General features: G+C 33.3%; 3 protein-coding genes, 1 long non-coding RNA gene and 2 pseudogenes across 5 annotated transcripts; 2 read left to right on the top strand and 4 right to left on the bottom strand.

Moving 5' to 3' along the window:
- The first annotated feature begins 138 nt into the window (after nt 1-138).
- On the top strand, nt 139-1,816 carry LOC120134022 (annotated as a pseudogene).
- Nucleotides 1,817-5,557: 3,741 nt separating this feature from the next.
- LOC120134013 (membrane protein PM19L-like) lies at nt 5,558-6,452 on the top strand. Its single transcript, XM_039150496.1, has 4 exons — nt 5,558-5,759; nt 5,840-6,059; nt 6,163-6,208; nt 6,304-6,452. Exons 1-4 carry the CDS (start codon nt 5,633-5,635, stop codon nt 6,379-6,381), a joined length of 471 nt encoding a protein of 156 aa, XP_039006427.1. The 5' UTR covers nt 5,558-5,632; the 3' UTR covers nt 6,382-6,452.
- Nucleotides 6,453-6,913: 461 nt separating this feature from the next.
- On the bottom strand, nt 6,914-8,051 carry LOC120133802. The gene is made up of 2 exons (XR_005517126.1): nt 7,960-8,051; nt 6,914-7,277 (listed from the first exon to the last, which is right to left on the bottom strand). It is a non-coding gene; the product is annotated as an uncharacterized LOC120133802 (long non-coding RNA).
- Nucleotides 8,052-8,132: 81 nt separating this feature from the next.
- On the bottom strand, nt 8,133-9,102 carry LOC120133867 (annotated as a pseudogene).
- Nucleotides 9,103-10,830: 1,728 nt separating this feature from the next.
- LOC120133806 (xyloglucan endotransglucosylase/hydrolase protein 15-like) lies at nt 10,831-11,989 on the bottom strand. The gene is made up of 3 exons (XM_039150328.1): nt 11,708-11,989; nt 11,431-11,624; nt 10,831-11,348 (listed from the first exon to the last, which is right to left on the bottom strand). Exons 1-3 carry the CDS (start codon nt 11,969-11,971, stop codon nt 10,964-10,966), a joined length of 843 nt encoding a protein of 280 aa, XP_039006259.1. The 5' UTR covers nt 11,972-11,989; the 3' UTR covers nt 10,831-10,963.
- A 1,964-nt stretch (nt 11,990-13,953) lies between these two features.
- Nucleotides 13,954-18,395, bottom strand: LOC120134033 (transcription factor GTE12-like). Of its 2 annotated transcripts, none has more exons than XM_039150520.1 (11): nt 18,266-18,395; nt 16,770-17,518; nt 16,465-16,528; nt 16,247-16,393; nt 16,107-16,171; nt 15,955-16,015; nt 15,785-15,871; nt 15,540-15,661; nt 15,383-15,449; nt 14,616-14,737; nt 13,954-14,484 (listed from the first exon to the last, which is right to left on the bottom strand). In XM_039150520.1, exons 2-11 carry the CDS (start codon nt 17,508-17,510, stop codon nt 14,224-14,226), a joined length of 1,737 nt encoding a protein of 578 aa, XP_039006451.1. In that variant the 5' UTR covers nt 17,511-17,518; nt 18,266-18,395; the 3' UTR covers nt 13,954-14,223. The 2 variants fall into 2 exon arrangements, with proteins under 2 accessions (XP_039006451.1, XP_039006445.1); XM_039150514.1 differs by having other exon boundaries at nt 16,770-17,526; nt 18,267-18,388.
- Nucleotides 18,396-22,182: the final 3,787 nt, after the last annotated feature.

A 22,182-nucleotide genomic window follows, 5' to 3' on the forward strand; every position in this document is an offset into this window, starting at 1 on the left:
TTGGATCCGAAAGCATGAATGGGCCAACCATGGAAAAAGGTAATCCGATGTCCCAGATGAGGAATTAAATAATGGCTCAAAATCCAAAATACACAAACCCTAAGAGCCGGCACTCTGAACACACACATAAACTGCAGCAACTCTAGAGTGAGGTGGTCGACCCAAACCCTAATATCCCAGTAAGTATCGGCACCTTCATTTTGAGTGTCTGGAGTTCTTAAGATTTTCTGCAAACTAGTTGTGCAATTTAAACGTTTTTTTTGGTCTTTGGTAATTGTAAAGGTAAGAAGAAGGAGAAGGAGAAATGGCGGTGCCGCTTCTAAGTAAGAAAATCGTGAAGAAGAGGGTCAAGAAGTTCAAGAGGCCCCAGAGTGACCGCAAAATCTCCGTTAAGGTATCTTCAAAATTTTCTATTTCCATTCATCTTTTTACCTCCTTTCAAAAGTTTGATCTAAAACATCCTTTTGTGTAGTTTGAATTGAATTTGAGTGAATGTTCTCAGAGAAGTATATCTTTGAAACTGAGTTGTAAAATGTGGAGTCAGTATCATTGGGCTCTTTGATCCATTTATTATGGTTGAGATTATTTTCAACGTTTCATTTTGCTAGTGTATGGGATGATTGTTGTTTGATGCCTAGTCATACTTTCAGCTCTAGATGGAAGATGGTGATATCCGTTGACAGTTAATCTTGTTCATTTTTATCAAAATAGCGTATTCATTTTTGCACGACCATCTGATCTCTATTGCATTTTTTCTTTCAAATTTATGGTCAGTTTCAAACTTTTAATTGATTGAATTGTTTGTACTGCTGTTTTTCTTCCATTCCCAAGCACTCAATGATGAAAAAAGAATCATTGACTCTATCCGTGACTGATTATAAAGTAATCACCATGTTTTGGCTGAGATCGTAGACCTTCTCTGCAGAAAAAAAAACACTGAACATTTGTATAATATATTGTTCATAACTAAACTAGCTGTGTTTAATTTCAATTAGCTTCACATATTTGATGAGATTTCTCTCAAGTCTTTTGCCCGTGGTATCTGATGTGCAGTTCTTATATATTCGTAGCTGGACATTTCGTTTTGAGGGCACATATAAAATTTTGAACAGGTCTGGCGACACAGTTAGCTTTTTCTCATACAAGCTTTCTGTTACTAAAACCCTGGTCACATTGATCTGCTTTTTGTAACCCTTTTAGTTTTTTCCATGCTTGCAAGTTCTAAGTGAGAAACTTGTTTGACTTATTGTGAATGTGCTGTTACAGACAAACTGGCGTAGGCCGAAGGGTATTGATTCTCGTGTAAGAAGAAAGTTTAAGGGATGTACTTTGATGCCCAACATTGGTTATGGTTCAGACAAGAAGACACGGCATTATCTCCCAAATGGCTTTAAGAAATTTGTTGTGCAAATGTTGGAGAACTTGAACTTTTGATGATGCACAACAGGTAATCTAATACATACTGTGTTTTACACAAGCATCTAATGTGTATATATAATTTAAGTTTGTGTTCTAATTTCACTGTTTGTTGCTTTCAGAACATATTGTGCTGAGATTGCTCATGATGTTTCAACAAAGAAGAGAAAAGGTATTGTTGAACGAGCAGCACAGCTTGATGTTGTTGTTACGAACAAGCTAGCCAGACTGCGCAGCCAAGAAGATGAATGAGCATATAAGCATGTAGTTATTTTTAGCATCGAATCATTGTTTGTGTTATTGCAAAATTTGGATAATTTGGTTTTTTTAACGACAATAACTTTTGCAACATGGACTTCATTTGTATTATGGAATTATTACCACAAGTACACTTATGTTTGAGATATTTTTAAAGCGATTATGAGTTTCACTTCCTATCTCTAATGGGGTTTCTTTTTTGGTATTTAGCTTCGGGTAGTTATATCGAGTAAATCCGAAGACATGTAGTTTAATGAAAATTTTCTCAAATTATGATTTTGATGTTTACAACACTTGATAATTTGCTTAAGGTAAATTTAGGTCAGGCATTGATGTCTGTTTCATCACTAATTTTGACTACGAGGATTCAAATCCTAGCAATGATTAGGATTTACAATCTGATTATTACCTATACGATCGTTCTTGGAACTATAATCAGTACAAAGAAAGAAGTTTAACATGATTCATCATACGTATCATGAGTTCATGTAGTGAAGTCTAACCCGTTTTGTGCTTGTTTCTTCTCTCTGATAAGTCTTCACCCCACCATGGGCTACCCATAAAAACCATGGCAGCAACAGCTACAGCTGCGACTCCAACTGATGCAATAATTGAACCCCAATTGAGCTTTTCTCAATGTTATTAAAACCGGACCGGACCGACCGGTTTGACCGGTTGAACCGTGAACCGGTGGCCTGCCCGGTCCGGTTAACTCCCAAAACCGGATGAGCACAGAACCGGTAAAACCGGGGTGAACAGGCTGAAAACCGGCAAAACCGGTTTGAACCGCCGGTTCACTTTTTAAAAAAAAAAAATTAAACCAAACGACGTCGTTTTTCAACGAGCCGAGTCAAATTCGAGTATTGCTGAGCTCGACTCGAACTCGAAAACTTTAAAAGTAAGCTCAACTCGACTCAAAAACTCACGAGCTAAAAATTATCAAGTTCAACTCGAACTCGAAATATAATATTAAAACTTGAAATCGAAAAGGCTCGAACTCAAAAAAAAATTTAGAACTTCGGTTGAAGCATAAAATTTGAGCTCAATTGAAGCGAAAGAATAATTCGCTTTGTGCTCACCAAAAAGCTCCATGATTTTGAATGTCAAATTACATCTATTATTTATAAAAGTAAGTTAGGATGCTATTTTATGTTTCTTAGTCATGTGAGATTGTTTTTTTTAAACAATTAAACCAAATGACATCATTTGTTATGATTTTTTTAAGCCTCAATTTTAATTTTTTAATTATAATTATATTTATTATTTAATATATTTTACCTTAAATATTATGTTGTAGTTAATTTGAATCATTTTGTTTCACTTGATTTTATGGTTTTTAATTTATATATGTTATGACTTGTGATATTTTTATACTTTTTAATATTGTAAACTTAAAAAAATGTTACATGTATATTAATATTGTTTTGAATATTATGTAAAATTAAAAAAATATATTATTTTATATAAAATCCGGTTCAATCCGATTGAACAAGTAAACCAGTACCTTCACTGGTTCACTGTCCGGCTTTAAAAACATTGGCTTCATCCTTCGGGACCCAACCCTTCAGCTCCATGCTCTTCTTACCTTTCAACCCCACAATAGTTGTCTTCAGCTCCAACAAGCCAGACTCCAACTGCCCCATCTTCACTTCCATCTCACTCACCTTCGCCGGCCCTTTCAAGCCCTCAATTCCTTCCATCATCGTCTTCAGGTCAAGTAATTCAATACTCCCCCTCTCCAACATCGCCTCCAAGAGCTCGATTTCCTTGCGCAATTATTGGGTTCCCATGTCCCCGAACTCCTCCTCCTAACCATTATAACTTGCATTCGCCTTTTTTATTTGACATACAACATCACCATCACCCCACTCAACGTTATCAACCGCATTTCCCAACTTCTCAAACTTCTACATTGTTCCCTCCTTATCCGAAACTAGTTGACACAGATTCTCTTGCTGGTCATATAGATCGATTCCTAACTCTTTAAAGATCTCACTTTCTTCACATTTCTTGGTTTCTTCAATTTCGAACCTGAAATCTTTAACTTCATCATTTATTTTCCCTATCTCAAGCATCACATTGACAAACTCTTGTTCCAATTTCTTCTCTTTCAAACACTCACATCCTTCAATTTCTTTCACTTCCCTAAACTTCTCCACTTCATCGCCTTCAAACCTTTTTTGGATAATCAACATTAGAACTTTCCGTTCAAGTTGTTCGATTTCCTGAGCTAATTGGATTTCACGTTGGTTAAATTCTTCAACCCTGCTCTTCAAATGCGTTAACTATCTTTGTTTTCTACACTGAAACAGTTTAATCTATTTATATATATACACATATATATTCCTATATAATTACATGAAAATTTGTATTTTAATATAAATAATGATTAATTATTAGTATAGATAATTAAATTTTTAAAAAATATTTCTTTAATTAAATTACAAAATTTTATGTTAAAGATATATCTAAGATTTTCACTTTTTTCTCCCCCATTTTCTCTTTTTTCGCTTGGGAGGATATTGTAACCATTACTAAAGTTTTTTAACATTAAGTGCTACAAGTTGGGACGACTAACATCAAGTTCTATATTTGTCAGTTTACATATAAAAAAAAAACTTTAGTACAAACATTGTAGTCAAAAAGGATTGATTGGATTTCATATTATAGAAAAGGGTTAACAACATGGAAAATCACTTCATTTATGTTTTGTTTACTTTTGGTCACTGATTTCAAAAAACATAAGATATGATTATTTTCGTTTTTATTTAATTAAGATGTGGTCACTCCGAGTTAAATGTCGGTAACAGCAATTAAATATTTTTGATATAATCACACATTTGATCTCTGTTGTTTACATATTCTCTCAATTTAGTCTCACTTTTAATAAATTAAAATAAATTTAATCCTATTTCATAACTGGGAGTTGGCTTAGAATTTTTTTGAGTCGAGACGAGTCAAATTTTTGAGTTTCTGTTTAAATTTAATTATAAATATTTATAATATTATGATATTATTTGATTCTAATTTAAATAATCTTTTTATAACCATATACAATACATGTGTATTTCTTCATATTTTTTCATATGTGATATACATTTATGATACAAAGTCGAGAGACTCAACTCAAACTTGAAAATCAATCTACTAATTACTAAAATTTTTTAGTTATTCGAGTTGTATTTTATAACTCAGTTTGACGTTGAAATTTTTTAAAGTCGAGTCGGGTTTATGAAAGTTTTTTTGACTAGACTAGACTAGACTCGGCTCGATCGAACGATCACCCCTACGCGGCATGACATGTGATGTCATTCGGTTTGAGGATTAAATTTATTTTAATTTATTAAAAGTATGACTAAATTAAGAGAATATGTAAATAATATGGACCAAATGTGTGGTTATATCAAAATATTTAACTGCTGTTAACGGAAGTTAACTCGGGGTGACCACATCTTAATTAAATAAAAACGAAAGTGACCACGTCTTAATTAAATAAAAATGAAAGTGACCATATCTTATGCTTTTTAAAATTAGTGACCAAAAGTGGACAAAACATAAACGTAAGTGATTTTCTATGTAGTTAATCCTATAGAAAATATATAATAATTTATTTATTAAAAAGAAAATAAGATGATAGTGATTATCATTTGATTTCAGATAAAATTTCAATCAATTTTCTTCATCAATTGACAAAGAATATAAGGATATCACATTTTCGAAAGAATAAGCGGAAAACGAGAAAGCAAGAAAGAATCTGGGTGTTTATTTTGAAGGATTGCCTTGCCTTGACCATGAAGCATGGCCAAGCCTTTGCAAGAAAAGAACCAAACCCATCATTTCGACGGCCTATATAGTAGCCCCCCCCCCCCCCAAAAACTCGCAAATCACATGTACCTGCCATTTCTTTTTTGCATTGTACCTCTTTTATTTTCCGCAAATCATCAGATAAAAAGAGGCAATGGCCAATGCTCAAATGAAACCCGTCGCTGCTCTGCTTCTGTTCCTTAATTTCTGCATGTATGCCATTGTTATAGGGATTGGTGGATGGGCCGTCGATAAAGCTATTGATAATGGTTTTACCATCGGTAAGTCACCTTTCAAATATTCGCCTATAATGTACGTCTAAGGCTTTAGTTTAGATGGTTTCTTCATGTGACACTTGCAGGACCTGGCTTCGAGCTTCCGGCGCATTTCTCACCCATTTACTTCCCCATGGGAAATGCTGCCACCGGATTCTTCGTGACATTTGCTATGCTCGCCGGAGTTGTCGGTGTAGCATCCGTAATCGCCGGTATCAACCATATCCGTTCATGGCAGGCTGGTAGCTTGCCATCAGCAGCTTCAATTGCTGGCGTTGCTTGGACTCTTACTTTACTCGCCATGGGGTCAGCCTCTTAACTCTGCCATCTATAAACACAAGCTTGGGCATCAAGTCTAAAGTTAAAAGACGTCAAGCCCTCAAACTAACTTGAAACTTTTCCTTGGCAGATTTGCATGCAAAGAAATTGAGCTCCAAGTCAGGAATGCTCGTCTGGTACGAATGAAATTCAGCACCCACCCAATTCTCAACTCCAGTAAACTCTTCGACTTGTATAAATTAGTTAACGCCAATAATCTCTTCTTTTGCAGAGAACAATGGAAGCATTTATAACCATACTTGCAGTTACACAGCTTTTCTACATTGCAGCAATTCACGGCGGCGCGTGAATTATTTAAGTTGAAAACATGGTTAAAGTGGATAAAAGCTCTGTGATTACTTCGTTTTATATCTTTTATAGCCATGAAATTTTCTCTATTGCATTCGCTTGATTCTTTAGGTGTAATTGGTGTGATACAAATGAGCTTTCACATGGACCTGTAAATTTTCTGGTGCAATGACAAGATTCCATCAATCTCCAAGTCCAACTAGAACAAGGCAGTAAAGTTGCATCGTTCACATTGCAGCTGCGGCTGAGCACTACCTAATTAAAACCGATTTACCAGACTGATCAAAACCAACTATATTTACTTTAATTCGATTCAGTTTAATGGGTTTCATACTCAAGAACCAAATTTCTCCTAGGAGCAGCACTAATCAAAAGACCTGCCATGCTAACGAATTAGTTCGTCAATGAAAACTTGTAATCTTCAATAATGCATTATCCACGATTATAAAGTAGTATTTTGACACCTATTATTGGTCTTGGCAAGCAAACACGTCTATAAATTTTCTGAAACAAAAAGATATTATCAAAATTCGCAATATAGACACTGACAGAGGAACCATGTTGAAATTACACTAGGAAACACTAGCATACTGTTAGGAAACTAGTCCCTGCAACCTGGAAACAAGAACTAGATACAACACGAAGCTAGCTAAGAAACTATGCCGCAAATGTGCCAATAAAAGATTGTACCCAAAGCTAGTAATCGACAACTAGCGACTACCAGCATCCACAGTATCACTACCACGAAACTTTCAACTGTTTTTCTAGCTAGGTCTGTCGCACATTATTCTTTAAAGAAAAACATTGAGTCTTGAAATAAAATAGAATTATAGAAACCAAAACCATTTGTGACTTTGACGAACTGCATGTCTACCGAAACCCCATGAACAGATGGTTCTGCATTAAAAAGAAAACAGTGTGTCAAACATGATCCAACTAGTATATAATTCGATGCTAGAAACTGGAAGACTGTCACCAATAGACATCCCAATCATTAAAATTTGGACTTTCAAATTGGAAATGGAGGTGAGGTGAAAACACAAATGCCCTTAGCAGATGACCGTTAATTCAACAGGGAGGCATTTGATCCACATATAGCCTCCAGCATTATGAAAGCAAAACTTTACCAAATTACGAGGATATGTGAAGATTGAAGGGGATAAAATATTAATCAGACAATAGTGTGGATCAATTGATCAACAAATGCCCTTAGCAAATGACCGTTAATTCAATAGGGAGGCAATTGGACATGCTACCGAGTAATATTCCATCATTCACCGCTTATTTGGTTCGACCAGGATTAATTGGTGATTAGTTCAACAGAGAAGGAACAAAAAGTAATTTTTTTTAAAAAAAAGAAAAGCAGACGATAAAGTCAAGGTCACTAAAGATGGCAAAAGAAATACCAGATAGTTAACAAACAATAAGTTCAAGATATCTACTTGCAGTTACATAACTCTAGTATTCTCATGCATGCATGCATACACAAAGGATATGAGCTACCCAGCATATCTTAGTATGCATGCATGCATCAAGAAAAGTATACTACAGTTTTTGAAATTCAATGGATAACTCAAACCTGCAATTATCTTCCAGAATCAGTAAAAGCATCAAACAATCCACAGAAACTTAACACTGAGGTTCTTTGCACAACGGGAAGAGTTGAAGCGACAAGATGCTGTGAACCCATTAAGCAAACAAACAACAAAACCTTGTAAATCAACTTAAATAAGGAATGTCAAACCCACAACTTCAGAAGAAAAATTGGGGATTGGCCAGATGTACCTGCTTTTCAGAATTAACATGAGACTCAAAATGTTGAGTTTTGTCCACCAAAGTACTACTTTCAGCGGAAGTACTGGACGATGAAGAGATTTTTCCTTCAGATTCTCCCAATTCAAGCCTAGACACCATTTGAGGAGGGCAATAACCTCTCTTCACTTCCCTTCAACCCTGGCTCAACATCAGGCACTGGTTTGTTGCAGAAACTTCTGTCGCGTGATCCACTTCCTCTTGCACGGATAAAGCAGTTTTTACCAAATTGACAACATTGGCAGTTCCCACGGCAGAATTACTGTTAACGTTCCCGACTGCCGCTTCAACAACCTTCAGGACTTCGCCGGACATGACAGTAGCGGGCTTATCCTCATCGCCATATGCGGTCACTTCAGAACCAAAATTATACGCTTCTTCCTTTGACTTATTCTCAGAGGTTTGAGATTCATCCTCTGAACTGCTACTACTGCTACTGGAACTCTCATCATGCTCAATGTGCTGAACAGTGACAAGTGTACTCTCAAGATCCTCCTGATGTTCCAACTCCTTTTCAATTTTCACAGCAACAACATCGTCCGATCCTGATCTCTCAGTGTTTCCTGCATCCCTGATGGCCCCTTCCGCGGACTTCTCCTCTGCTATATGTGATTGAATAGATGAAGGCCCCCTTTTCCCTTCTTCCCTCTGATTGGATGGATGCTGGTGATTTTGGTCCCGTGGGATGCAGGAGAACCAACATCACCGCCATCATTTTCCCTTTCATCCTGGCTTCTTGGATCCCCATTTCCTAGCACCATTTGATAAAATCACAATAGTTCTAATCACTGAGCAGAAGTTAACCAGTTCCCTCTAGAAATGACCCAAATAAACACTATAGAGAACTGATTGACAAGAGTTCTAAATTTTATTAATCAAAATGCTTTCCAATCAATTTCAATGAAAATAGAGCAACTAAAACCAGTTCCCTCTGTATTTATTTAAGTAATTATACACATAGGATGGCATGATCGATGATTCCCCCTTCTCTCCTTTTTATCCTTCAAAGATCGTGTGGGGCGTCCCTAATGTCTAATTGGCTGCTCTCACTCTCTGCCAAATCCTATGTGTATAATTACTTAAATAAATACTAGCTGAAGATTCAGAAATAATACAACGGATTAGTAGCAAAAGCTAAAGCGTCATTGGTGAATTTAAAAATTCAGATTCTCCTTCAAGTAACAATCGCTGATGGGATCTTAAATTTGTTTATTTTCTCTGTGCTTAGCCAATATGGGCTCTTCTTTTTCTTTTTTTATGGCAAGTACAAGCAAGATGTATATTTTATATTTTTTTTATGAGAAGAGACATGTTCACTTGGGTAGAGGATCAACCAGGTTGTTTTCAGATTATTATTATTGGTTTATCAACTAAGAAACACATGCTCTTCTTTTATTTATTCATTCATCACATAAACAAAAGAAAATGCACGATAATGAATGAGATCATTAAGTTTGAAGCCACAGACCGAAGGAAAACATCGGATACGCTGGCAAAAGAATATAAAACTAAATCTACATTAAAGAACCTGTCCGATGTCTATTTCTCTTTCGTTTGGACACGTGCCTATCTGTGGGCGTTCTCTTTATGTAGTTTCGAATGCTTTTCCCTGGGAGATTTTTTTTCTTCTTCTTTCTTTCATACGTTCATGTTCATTACTTTTTCCTTGCTTCGTTTATTTCGTGGGATTGTAGTTCAATTGGTCAAACCAGAGCACAGCTCTGTCAAAGCAAGAGCTGCAGGTTTGAGTCCTGCTAGTCTTGCCAGATTTTGTTAATAGATCAGTTGCCACCGTCATCACGCACAAATCAATACATACTACGACAGATTTATATATATTTTGAAAAGTAAATCCACTATCTTAATAATATAAATTTTTAAAAAGGATGAACATCATAAATAAAGTAAATAATTAAACGAGAAAATTCAAATTTTAAAATGAATAGATATTCACCTTCAAATTATTGTCCATTTACTACTATATATATATATATATAATGTTTTTCAATCTAGTTTTAGTGTACTCTGTAACTAAAGATATTTTATAACTTTTAATTGAATCGAAAATAGATTAATAGGTAACAGGTACATAGGGGTGGATAGGTGGATGCCAGGTAAGATCACATTTTTAGAAATTTTAAATTTTTATATTACATTTCAATATAAGTTTATGAGTTACCAACGGGGTTGGTTCAAGTGGTAAGCAACTTGATATCATTTAAGTAATATCTTAGGTTCGAGTCTTTGTGTATGCAGAAAATCTCCATTAGGAGACTCACCCACCAAAGTCAGGTGTACGACCCGGGTCGGTCTATATTAGTCAAGGCGAAACTTGAAACTGGAGGGCAACAAAAAAATATAAGTTTATGAGTTCGTACTCCTAACATAAAATTATACATTTATCTCTTCTAATCGTTAACATCAAATTTAATAAAAAAATTAATTATTAATATAAGTGCGTAAAAAAAATATTTGTTGGACACTTTTTCCTAAAATATGAAATTTTATAAATTGATCAATATTGTTTTAAAATATATATTGAATAAATTAGTGTTTTTGATTATTAACTTTAAAATCAACAACTCTATCCTATATAGATTCATGAATGCAAGATACTTTATTATTTTATGAGCTGAAGAAGGTCACATGATTGACATGGCAATCTAGCGATGATAAAGACTAATACCCTAAAACCAACTACAACTAAAGGTTGACATTGGCATTTGATATATATTGCCGTCGTAGATACGGACTTAAATATCTTTCAAACATTAAGTACTCTCCTCCACTACTGCATGGCCACCGATGGACGCCTTGCACTCTGGTGGCCGACGACCACCATTACCGCGATGCTGTTTCCGTTTCAGATCATTGCAATAGTAGTAAATTCTGTAACGTTTACGCACCCAACTCAGCTGTTTTATGCCCCGAGCGTTAAGCCCTTGGATGCCCCATTCACTTTTAGCAACGAAGTTTCTGTAATAAGCAACGAAAGGAGCCTTGGACCAATCGGTTTTCACTCTCCCGCCTCTGGTCGCCCAATCATCGGCGTCCCACAAGCTGGCGTACACCTTCATCCGCTGCTTATTGGGGTACGGAACTCCGATGGACTTTTCGTTGCTAAACACCCTTATCGGAATGTTATCCACCAAGATTCTGAAATCATAAACAAATGAAAGAAGGTCACTGAAAATTAATGTTTGAGAAAAGACCGAGTGCCGATGAAGAAGATTCTTACATGATGTTTCGAGGATTCCATACGATAGAATATGTGTGGAAACGTTTTGTTGGGTCGAACCAGAGGTGGAACCCTTCCTCCCTTCCCCCTTGTCCTTGAGTGAAAACGTTGGTATGAAGAGTGTAAGGAGAGCCGCTTTTGTTACCCAAGAACTCAAGATCGATCTCATCGTGAGACGGGCCTTCAGAAGATAACTGCAAAACATCATTTTATGGAATATCAAAGAGTTGAATCTTCTTGGGGTGCTTTCCAAAGATATTAAGGAGAAAGAACGTACGTAGAAGGTGGTGACGGTGCCGGCAGAGTTACCAGCTATGAGCTTCATGTTCACGTTGAACCTTCCGAAGAGGTAGTCTCTCCTGGACTTGAAACCAGAGCCTCCGGAAGTTTTGTCCATGCTAAGGGTTAGAAGATTGCCTCGACCGAGTATTCGAGCATGGCGGCCGCCCCATGTTACCTGCACATCTTGATGGAAATTATTGGCAAAAGTAGCAGCAATGAGAGAAAGCAAAAGCATTGATGAAACTCTCAAGTTTCCCATCTTCCAAGTAAGAAAAGTGTTAATGCTGTAGTTGAAACCATGGGGGGAGAGGGCTATCATATATATAGGTAATGACCTGATCACAGGTTGTTTGATTGATATATCACAATTTGAACACGTGAATCTTTGCAGCTTCCATTTGTATTTTGAAATACATAGTGTATTGTGAAACTCAAGGCAAAGAAGAATTTTGGAAAGTGGGCTTATGGCCCAAACAATGGATTAATTTATTCCCCCCTGCAAAAGATTGTGGAAAGGGTGAATCAGAAGGGCCTTATTATCAGCTGATTTTATTTGGACTCAAACTTGGTTTTTCTTTCGGTGTAGACAGATCCATAGAGGGTTACAGTCCACTTGCACAGACACGGCTAACTGTGTGGTGTTGTAAATACTGTAATGTAAGAGTTTGGAATCAGTAATCAATGGCAGCACTTCTTTCGTGATCACGTGAGATGCTAGCAATGGAAGCATCAACCAACGGTTTTAAATTTTTATTAACAAAATCACTTCTGCAATGTTGATTGTGATGGATTAAAGAACATACCACCTTAATGGACATCCAATTCAAATGAAACACCATTATCCAGCGGGTAGAGTGCGCTTGGTTAGTGAACAAATTATTAAGAACTGAGTTTATTCGTTATCGTTCTCACCAGATGAGGAAAGGTTATTACTAACAATAGTATTTTTGTATAGTTTAGGAATGGCATTCTTTAGGTATTTGAATAAAATCAGTTCTAGTATTTTTCTTGTCAAAACATTTAGTGAATCCATCCAACAACATTACAAAATGCAAAAGCTTAATTTTACTGTACGGGGGAAATAAATGAGATGATTCATTTTCTTGATATTATAAACTAATTATTGACTGGGTGATCAGGTTTCCATTGACAGAAAACATACCAAAAACGGAATGATACAAGTCTCGTAGGAACAACTTATCATCCAAATCCATGAACCAATAGAGAAACAGTTTCAAAGGAAAACAAAAAAGCCACAATAAAATCATAAAACCTGGAACCGAATATTTAAAGAGAGAGAAAGAAGAAAGATTAAGATCCGGAATTGTTCGACGGTAGAAAAAGTGTACATTGCGTGGATGGAACTGCCCCAAGCAGCTTTCCTGGATTTGGCAGACGGGTTATCGAACCAGAAGGTCCACAAGTACTCCACCAGATGTGGCTGCAGTGCTCCACTATGTCCTCCTCTGCCCAAGGTAAACATCGTTTCTTCCTCTTCAGTCTCCACCTCACCCTCTTTCAGGCTAGGAATAGGGTTCTTATTGGATTTCAGATTTCCCTTTGCCCCCTTTTTCTTTTCCTTTCTTCTTGGCTTAATATAAAAATAAATGTAAACCATATACTTTTTTTATTTAAATATTTAAATTATTTTTTTGATTAATTTAAGTATTTAAATTATTTTTCGATTAATTTAATTATTTAACATTTTAACCGTTATACTTTTAGGTGTCTAGATTTTATCGTTGTTAAATTTTACAGTTAAATGACATCCATTTTATAAAATTTCAAAAATTTATATTTTTTATAAAATAAAATTTCTTAAATTGTTTGAGTAAAACATGTGTCAATCGACAAAATTTAACATCAGTTATGATCAATATACCTCAAATTCTTGTATTAAGCATTTTTTTTCTTTAACATCACCTGTTATGTAATCCTGGTCAAAAAAAAATAAAACATGATTAGGCATTTATTTTTGTATTAAGCATTTTTTTTCTTTAACGTCACCTGTTATGTAATCCTGGGCTTTATTTCGGAAGATTATTAAATCAGCTTAATTTTCTGATTACCTAATGGATCTAACAAAATTACTTTAGTTCAAACACATGGACTTTTTCTATTTAGTTAGCAGCAATTTACCAATTAAAAAGTGCGAAGAAAAGGACCAGCTTGAATGTTAATAATTTCAACTTGGCAGAAAATATATAAATTCAACAAAAAGTTCTGATGGAAAAACATCCGTGAAAACAGAACCCATATCTTTTCTTCTAAATTATCGATTATACAGAAAATCAAAGAGTAACATCTAAGGAACATTTAGCAAAAAACGAAAGAGTAGCCACACTGCTCATGAAACTGGAGATAATCTCTAGCTCTAATATATATGTATAAATAGTGTCTGCTTTAGTTAATTCAGTTTCCTACTACGTATTGACTATTTTTTTGGTTTTTTCTTACTATTATTAACAGGGAACTGGAACAAAGGGCTGCTGCAATCGAAACTACTATTTTTTATGACAGAATTTCCCCCTCTTCACCATCTTCATTCAGAAATGCGTCCTCGTCATCCTCATCTTCAGAATACTCGGCCTTGATGAACAAACCCAACTGTTGCAGTGGATTCCCAATAATTCCTTCATATAATGCTCCACTCACCTTCTCAGAATCTTTCTTAAGATCATGCGATTGATTATTAGAAAGGGAGCATCCACTTAGCATCTCAAGTTCTTTCAAAATCTCCAAGTTCTGCTCAATCTCAGCTGTTTTCTCCATCTGGAAAACCAGGCAAGTAAATAATCGATTTAGCTGATGCTCTGTTTCACATTTTGTATAATAGTATTACAATGATCTAGAGTCTATTATCCATACACACATGTGGACAAAAAGATAACAAAAGATAAAACCTTTTGCAATTCAATTCGAGCAGCTTCTCTTTCTCTTTCTCGTTGCTTTTTCAGCTCGACCTCTGCCTTCATTTTTGCAGCTGCTTCAGCGGCTACTATTTGAGCTTCGATTTTTGCCTTTTCTGTGAAGATACAAGAATCACGTATAAGGTCTGGGCACACTAATGCCCTGCAATTACTCATCCAACTTAACACTACTAAGGAAGGTCACTATGTACACTGAAAGTACTAATATTCCAAGTCACTTGCAACATGCATGTATCAATAGTATCTCAGATTACAAATAAAATATAGACTCGTATACAAGTCTATAAATCAAATCACTCCATTTCTCTGATAACCCTCAGATATAAAGACAAAAAAACTCGAACACCAAAGATAGAAAAAGAGAGATTCTACAATATGATATCAAAATAATTATTTGCATAGTAGGCATATATTGCATCCTAGTCATAAGATTGAATCGGGAGACAATCAAGAATACAAGCCGAGTTCTTTAACAGTTCATGGATCAAAGGATTTCTAAACATATAATTGGCAAGTAAAAAAATCAAGTGAAAAAGTTATTTCAAATCCGTATACATCTCTAAAGAATACCAATAAAGAGTTTCAGTTTCATCTTTTTAATTCCATTTTATGAGAGAATTAGAAGTTTTTTTTAGCAGAAAAAATAAAAAAAGGGGATAAATGAAAAAAATAAAAATGATCAACATTCAACACTACAAAAAAATAGTAAAGAACTACAACAAAGAAGCTTCAAAGATCACCTTCACGCTGCCTTCTTTCCAATCTTTCCTTTTCCTGCTGCAGCTTCACTGGATCAGTTTTATCACACTGTTTAACAAGACGTCATATATTATCACTAAGAAGACAACATGCAAGCAAAATTCCCGACACTAAAAATATACCCTTTCAGAAACTTACATGATCCAGTAGTGCCCTCTGCTGAGCTTTCAAAATAGTGTCTGCAAAACGAGTTTTCAGCATTGCAGCCCGGAGAGCCTTCTTTGGTGACAACCTCACATCAAAAATAGAAGTTGACAATCCTACATCAAATGATCAAAAAAACAAATTAAGTGATTAAGCTTACCGCACAAGGGATCTAATAACAAACAGAAACCACAACCATTAGAAAAAGTCCAATATTTAACATTAACAAATAAACTGACCTTCACCAGAAGCAGCATCTGTTGGAGTTGGAGTTGTAAGTTGAGAACTGTTGCATACATTCTCATCATCCAAAGCACTTACATCCCCTTAGCATTTTAAAAAGAATTACATTTCTCAGATCAAAAATCAATTGGGAAATCACAAAAATACAATCAAAATATTTCCTCACCATTAGAATCTTGATCAGACTTGCTCATTTGTGAAGTCAATGTGCTTTTTCCCTGGGAATCCTAGTTATTTAGTAGAAAAAATTAGTAACATATTTCATGGCCAATCATAAGAACAAACAGAATATATTGCTATAAAAGCAGTACTATATACCAATTCAGAGACATCAGCACTGCACACTCTAAGATCTCCACCCAATGATCTTTCTGAAGTCATATCTACAACGAACAAAAAATAAGTTATGTCCTAACACTACAAAACAGATGTAGCACCCAGAAACAATCAAAACTAACCGCTAGAAGATGCATGGAATGAATCATTTGGAAGGCTACACTGACACTTAATGCTGCCACAGAAACTGCATCTGGAGGCACCTGGGCTCACTGGTGACTTGGCATTGATAGACCCATGAGAAAATCCACCACTACCAGTAGCGGTGCCTATAAGACACATTGCAAATTAGCTCCTATAAAGAGCCATAAAGCAGAAATTGTATTCTGCCATTTCATACCTCTTTGTAAGCTTTTTCCTGCCAATTTGCTCACACAGTTCTGTGCCATTTTAGGAAGCTCAACCTATTAACAAGCCAAGAAACTCAGCATCCAAAGAAATGCAAACTTCTATGGTAACAAGCATAAAATGAGTAAGACGTTACTTCAAAGTCAAAACTAAAATACTACAATGACTATATCTCTGATTTGCTTTACAATTGTCAATGCCAAAATTGTTCATTAATAATAAATTGAATTTACACCAATTCAGTAATCCTAAAACGCATAACCATGATTGTTTACAAATATTATAGACAATTATCACCTCAGCTGCTCTCACATTCAGAGGCACCTTAGCAACCTTCTCCTCAGAAGCCCTTGACTTCTTGGGAAGAGAACTATTTCGATATAGCAGTGTTTTAGGACAACTCTGTCTTGATTCATTAACATCTTTCAGTCGCATGATCATAATTTTCCCTTTCCCGATCTTCAAATTTTCTTCATTACATTTCTCCTCCAAAGATTTCCATCTAGCCTCAAAAACATCTTTCATTTCTTTAGCCATTTTATGAACATTATTAGATGGGGGATTATACAGCATGGCATTAGAAAACGTTAGTCTGATATCAGCCACAAACTCATCGGTGCCAATATAAATATTCTTTGCAAGCTTGGACTTAACTGTACCCAAATCCATGGGGTTCTTTATTATGGAAAAATAATCAGGAATCCCCAATGCCTTAGGATCCACTGGTTTATTGAAAACCCAACCAGCTGGATGTTTCATCAGTGCTTTCAGTAGGGCAGAACACTGCTGAGTCATGCAACGGTCCATCTTCCGTCTCTTTTCTGGTGGACCACCCACACTCATCCCTTCTGGTCGGCGTTTGAAAGCACTTGAAGTCTCCTTAGAATTACCAGCAGATGATGTATTTCTTCCATCACAAGAACTACCCGGTTGCTGGTCCCACTCATAAGATTGTGGTGCTGGACTTGCTTCTACCTTCTGAGAAGGGAACTTGATCTTCAATTTCAGCTTTGGCATAGCACTTCCAGTAGCAATCATTCTGTAAAGTTGAAACCTTCAATTCTAACACCTAGATTTCCACTTTCACAGACACCGGTGAAAAAGTAGAAAGCAGAATAAACCTATAAAATTGAAGCAGCTACACACTATAAGTAAAGAATGAAAGAAATTAAAGAAATAAAATACATTAGGCACAACTTCTATTAGCAGGCAGAACAAATATCAAAAGAATCAGACAACATGAACAAACAAAATGCTTATCAGCAATTCATCATAAAAATGCTAGCACTGTAAGAACAATTGCACAGACCAAGAAACAAGCAAAGTGTCAATAACCCCCCCCCCCAATAAGATTACGAGCCATTCTATTTATTCCTTTTTACTGATAAGCTAGAAAAGAAAAAAATCTTAGTTATACCACGTTGACCAACAAATACCAAATCTTCGCCAATCGTAACAAACACTATTTGAGATAAAAGCTAAAAAAATCGTTTTTGGATCAGGCATAAACAAAACCCAGAAAAAAAAAGTTAGATCCCCTTGTAACAGACAATTCAGTAACGAAAACGCAAAATTGTAAACAAAAACCTCAGGAAAATGGAAACTAAGATTACAAATGAATACAATTTAAACTAGGAGCACCGCTAAAATAACTATATGAACTAATCAAAATTTCGCAACAAAAACCTAGGGCAAAATCATTCATTCCGGACCTCGATTCACCAAATCAAATAAACTAGAATACTCAAAACCATGCATGTGATAAAACTTAAGATAGAGCTTTGTGAAGCATACCAGAAATCAAGCCAAACAAGCGCCGGAAAATCTTCAACCAATTGCTCAATCGATAGATCGATTCGACAGCGAGGGATCTAATAGAGAGTTTAAAAAAGGGGGAAACAAAGAGACGGAAGAGAGAACAAAGCGAGACGAGAAGAGAGAGTGAGAAGAATTTGCTAGGGTGTATCTCCACACTGCTACTCATTCTCCACTCGATATTGCGAGAGGTGTAAATCTAAGCTAGGGTTTTATTATCTCTTGCTTGTTGTCTGTAGTCTGTACTGTACGTTCGCTTTTACAAATTGAATTACGATTCTTAATTTTTACATCAGAAATATAATGTAAAGGTCAAAAGTCTGTGTTTTATTAAATGACTAGCTTGTCCTAGGCTAGAGTATCGTTTTGGTTACAGTCGATGGTTAACAATGTAGTTTCCAAATTAAAATGGGATTGGGAAAAATACTAACAGCATATGGTATTATGTTACTGTTCACTCTGATTATAGAGTTTACGCGGTTTCGTACCTGTTCTCACAAATATGAGCTGTCTTTATTATATTAGGTCAAATAGGACTGAAGTATCTTAACTCTTTGTAGTACTATAATTTAGTCCTTCACTTTTACTTCTAAAATTTTAATCTCTACTCTTTTTTAAAATTTAAAATTCAAATTCAATTGTTAACTCATTTAAAATTCTTACGTAAATTTTTTGATATAATATTTTGGAATGAGAAAAAATGTTGTAATGGATATTAATGTAACAAAAGAATTTTAATGATATTAATAATAGGATTTTAATTTTAAAATTCAAAAGGAGGAGGGTTAATATTCTAAATGTATGAATGCTATAAGGACTTGAAGTTTATATATATATATATACACACACGTGTTAAAAGTGAGGATAGATATGGGATTTGGATTCGCAGGATTCGACTTAATTCAATCTTATAAGGTTTTGATTTAAAAAATTGTAAATTTAGAGTAAAATGTTTTTGACATAATCCGATATGAGATAATTATATTATTATTAATTATATATGTAGAGATAATTGTAATGATAAGTTTCTCTCTATATAATACTTTAAACTTAATGTGTGTTTACTCTAAGTTTAAAGTGTCACATTTGAGCTCGAGAGTAACCCAAATATCCATATTATTAAAAAAAATCAATTTAGAGCTTTTCAAAAATCATCTTCATTATTTTAAATACAAAATATCTGATAATGACAATTAAAACAGTTTATATATATACAAACTATGAAATTCTGGCTCTTTTAAGATTCATAAAATATGTAACATTTTCAAAACAAATTCAGATTATAATTCTGAATTCTATTAAGAGCATGTGTACTCCATATGTAACATATTATTTTTAAGTAAGCCTTTATTATTATTATTATATTATTATTATTATTATTATTATTATTATATATAAATTTGGCTCGAGCATGTGATTTTACCTGAAAAAATTGAATTAAATTTCAAGCTAGATGAAACTTCCTTAGATCAACTAAAAAATCAATCTAAACTATATTCTCAATCACAAATTAACCAAATATCAAGTTAACTACAACAATACTAAAAAATAGTTTTTAAAATAACAATACATATTATCCCAAGGATGTTTTCATCTTTCAATTATCTTATATCTACCTTTTCATCTATATTAGTATTAAATTTCTAAATTTGTGTAAAAAATTAATATAGTATCATTTTAATTTTAATTAAGAGAACCTTTTATTAATTTAAGAGTGATTATTGGTGATAGTATATGCTGTAGAAATTCTTAACTATTTGACAATGAACGTTCAAATATTATACAATTGTTAGTGTTTGAACCCATGAGCTTTAAGGATAACAACCATCCCTTTAACCACCAAGGTTGCTTAGTTCATACAATTAAGAGAATATTAAAATATAATGTTCTTGAACTATAATTTATATTATTGTAAAATATTTTTCTTTTTGTGTAATTTTACATAACATTTAAATAAAATTACTATCTAATAATTAAACTTGAATTAATTGATAATCTTTTGCAATTTGCTCCTACAATGAATCATTGAATAATTTTTATAATATGTTATTATATATTTTATAAAGGGTTTATTTCATTTATATTATGAGTGTTATTTAGGTCCCTTTTGGCATAGCTTTCTAAAAACACTTTTAAGTAAATAGCCCATTTCGACCACAAAACTAATGTCAAATAGGTAAAAAATGAGGGGAGGAAATACGGTGGAAACCGTGGTTTCAAACCAACCTCAAAAGCTATGATTTCTAGCTTTTTCAATTCAACTTTGCATTTGGAAGCAAATTATAATTTTACCATTACTAATGCATGTGATCCACTTAATTATGTATTTACATTTTATTTCGATAATTTAATACTAACATCCTTAAAAAATAATTTATTTTAATTACTAATGTTTTTATGTAATATTAATTTTGTTAAAACAAGTATTTAAAATATTATTTCATAATAATTCTATGTACGAATGTTAAAAGTATTTATAATATATTTTTTTCATAACAAAATATTTCATATATAAAAATATTATTAATGAGTTATATTAAAATATTTTTTTACATTTTTATTATAATTTAAGTTTATATAATTTATATCATAGTAATGACAAGTGTAAATATAATTTAAATGATATAATTCAATATACAACATAATATTTATAACTAACATTTTATCTTTTCAAACTCACTTTTTAACAATAATCCCAAACCAATTAAATTTTAAAATGCATTTTTGTACAACACTTTTAGAAGTTTGTTTCTACACACTTTTAAAAGTTTGTTTACCTTTTCAAAAGTTGCGTCGCAATTGGACCTTAATCTAATTAGGGTTCATTTGGTAATGTTGTTTAAAATCACTTTTAACTAAAAAGTTTATTTTGACCATAAAATCATTGTCAAACGGGTAAAAATTGAAAAAACAAATGTGGTTGCATCGATGGTTTCAAATCAACTACAAAAGCTATGATTTCTAGTTTTTTATTTCCAACTTTGTGTTTGGAAACATATTTATATTTTTACTCTTACCAATACATGGCCTCGCTCATTTGTCCTGGAAAAAAAATTGAAATTCAATTTCCTCTATTAATTACGTTTTTACATTTTATTTCAATAATTTAATAGTAATGTTCTTAAAAAATAATTTATTATAATTACACAAAATAAATAAAAATTTGTATATATATTAAAATATTAATAGTAAGTTATTAAAAATATATTTTTATTATAATCACATATTTTATTTGAATTTGGTATATTTTTATTATAATTTAAATTGATATATTTCATATATAATAATTTCTTTTATATTTATTTATAATATTTTTTTTGAATGGTTGAAAGGATAAATATATATCATTTAAATTATTTTATTTCATTGTGTTCAATTATTTTATTTTAAATTTTAAATGATTGATTATGATTAAATCAAAATAATTAAAATACTATTTTAGAATCAAATGTTAAAAGTATTGATAATATTTTTTTTCTTAATAAAACATCTCATATATAAAAATATTATTAATAAATTATCTTAAAATATTTTTATATTTTTAGTTGATATATTTTATATATCATAGTATTAATAAGTATAAATATAATTTAGATGTTATATTTTAAATTTACAATATAATATCTAAAATATAAATTTTATCTTTATAAAATCACTTTTAATAACAATCTCAATCAGTTACAATTTAAATTATAGTTTTGAAAAGCCACTTTTAAAAGTTCTTTACTACAATAATTTTAAAAGTTACTTTTCAAAAGTAATGGTCCATTTGATAATGTTTTCTAAAAGCACTTTTAGCTCAAAAGTTCATTTTAAATATTAAAAATCAATGCCAAATAGATGGAAAAAATTGTAGTGGAAATGATAGTTTCTGTTGAACCAACATTTGATTTTG

Source organism: Hibiscus syriacus, unplaced genomic scaffold, assembly GCF_006381635.1.
Source record: "Hibiscus syriacus cultivar Baekdansim isolate YM2019G1 unplaced genomic scaffold, ASM638163v2 tig00001799_pilon, whole genome shotgun sequence".
NCBI lineage: Eukaryota > Viridiplantae > Streptophyta > Magnoliopsida > Malvales > Malvaceae > Hibiscus > Hibiscus syriacus.